Source organism: Oxyura jamaicensis, assembly GCF_011077185.1.
Source record: "Oxyura jamaicensis isolate SHBP4307 breed ruddy duck chromosome 15 unlocalized genomic scaffold, BPBGC_Ojam_1.0 oxy15_random_OJ70101, whole genome shotgun sequence".
Lineage (NCBI taxonomy): Eukaryota > Metazoa > Chordata > Aves > Anseriformes > Anatidae > Oxyura > Oxyura jamaicensis.
Window position 1 is genome coordinate 1 of NW_023304413.1, and position 1,151 is coordinate 1,151.

The 1,151-nt window shown below is 72.1% G+C and overlaps 1 protein-coding gene across 1 annotated transcript; it reads left to right on the forward strand.

Annotated features, from left to right (window-relative positions):
• Nucleotides 1-115: 115 nt before the first annotated feature.
• Nucleotides 116-849, forward strand: LOC118157957 (GAS2-like protein 1). The gene is made up of 2 exons (XM_035312499.1): nt 116-285; nt 576-849. Exons 1-2 carry the CDS (start codon nt 129-131, stop codon nt 824-826), a joined length of 408 nt encoding a protein of 135 aa, XP_035168390.1. The 5' UTR covers nt 116-128; the 3' UTR covers nt 827-849.
• Nucleotides 850-1,151: the final 302 nt, after the last annotated feature.

Consider the following 1,151-nt stretch of genomic DNA (forward strand, 5'->3'; position numbering starts at 1 on the left):
TGGCATCCCAGGGCTCTGTGCCCCCGGCCCTGGGTGGGGATGGGATTTATCATTCCCCTCAACCCCCCCCCTCGCACCCCCGCCTCCCTTTGGGGGCCTGGCAGGGCTCCCCCCGCACCCTGGGGTCCATGGTGCCGTTTGGGGGGTTTTTTGGCCTTTTTTGGGCTGACGGCGCGTGCTCTGCCCAGGTGCTGAGGAGCCACGTGATGGTGCGCGTCGGCGGCGGCTGGGACACGCTGGAGCATTACCTGGACAAGCACGACCCGTGCCGCTGCGCCTCCCTCTGTGAGTGTCCCCCGGTCCCCAAAGCCCCCCACCCGCCCCCCCCCCATGGGGACGTTTCGCCTCCCGTCCCCCTGCGGGGCCGTTTTCCCGTGGGGCGGCCTGCGCGGGGCACGGATCCGGCTGGAATGGGGGAAAAACGAGAAAAGTTGGGTTCCCGCTTTCAGCCAAATTCCTTCACCTCTGGAAAAGGTCCCGGGGCCCGGCGCTGCGTGAGGGTCCGGGGGCGGGTGGGACAGGGCAGGCACCCCCTGATCCCCCCCCCCCCGCCCCGTGTCCCTTTTCCCTTGCAGCCCACCGCCTGCCCCCCGCCCGCCCCCCGGCCTTCTCCCCGCAGAAAGCAGCCGCCAGCCCCAGCACCCCGCGCCGTGCCGAGCCCGCCTGCCCCGGGGACCGGGACCGGGACAGGGACCGGCGGCCCCCCGTTCCCGGCGGCTGCCCCCCGCCCAGCGGCATCCCGAAGCCGGCGGCCGTGCTGCCCCCGCGGGTCCCCGCGCACAGCTCCGCCAGCCCGTCCAGGAGCCCCGGCGGCGCCCTCAGGTAGGGCTCAGCACCCATGGGTGCTGCTCGGGGGGGGGGCGGGGGGGCTGTCCCCATGCTGTCCCCATGCTGTCCCCTGCGCCCTCACTGTCCCCGCGTTGTTCCCATGCTGTCCCCTTGCTGCCCCCTGTCCTGTTGCTGTCCCCTCATCATCCCCCCGCTGCCCCTTGCTATCCCCTGTCCCCTCGCTGTCCCCATGCTGACCCTTCATTGTCCCCTCCCCTGTCCCCTCACTGTCCCCTGATCCCCTCTCTATCCCGTCCCCTCACTGTCCCCTCGCTGTCCCCACGCTGTCCCCCAGCCCCTCACTGTCCCCTCACTGTCCTCCT

Excerpts from the sequence above, each read along its gene's own strand:
- LOC118157957 (XM_035312499.1), top strand. The coding sequence starts at position 129 with ATGGTGCCGTTTGGGGGGTTTTTTGGCCTTTTTTGGGCTGACGGCGCG. Across the intron at positions 286-575 it reads GTGCCGCTGCGCCTCCCTCT|CCCACCGCCTGCCCCCCGCC; the intron begins GTGAGTGTCCCC and ends TTTCCCTTGCAG.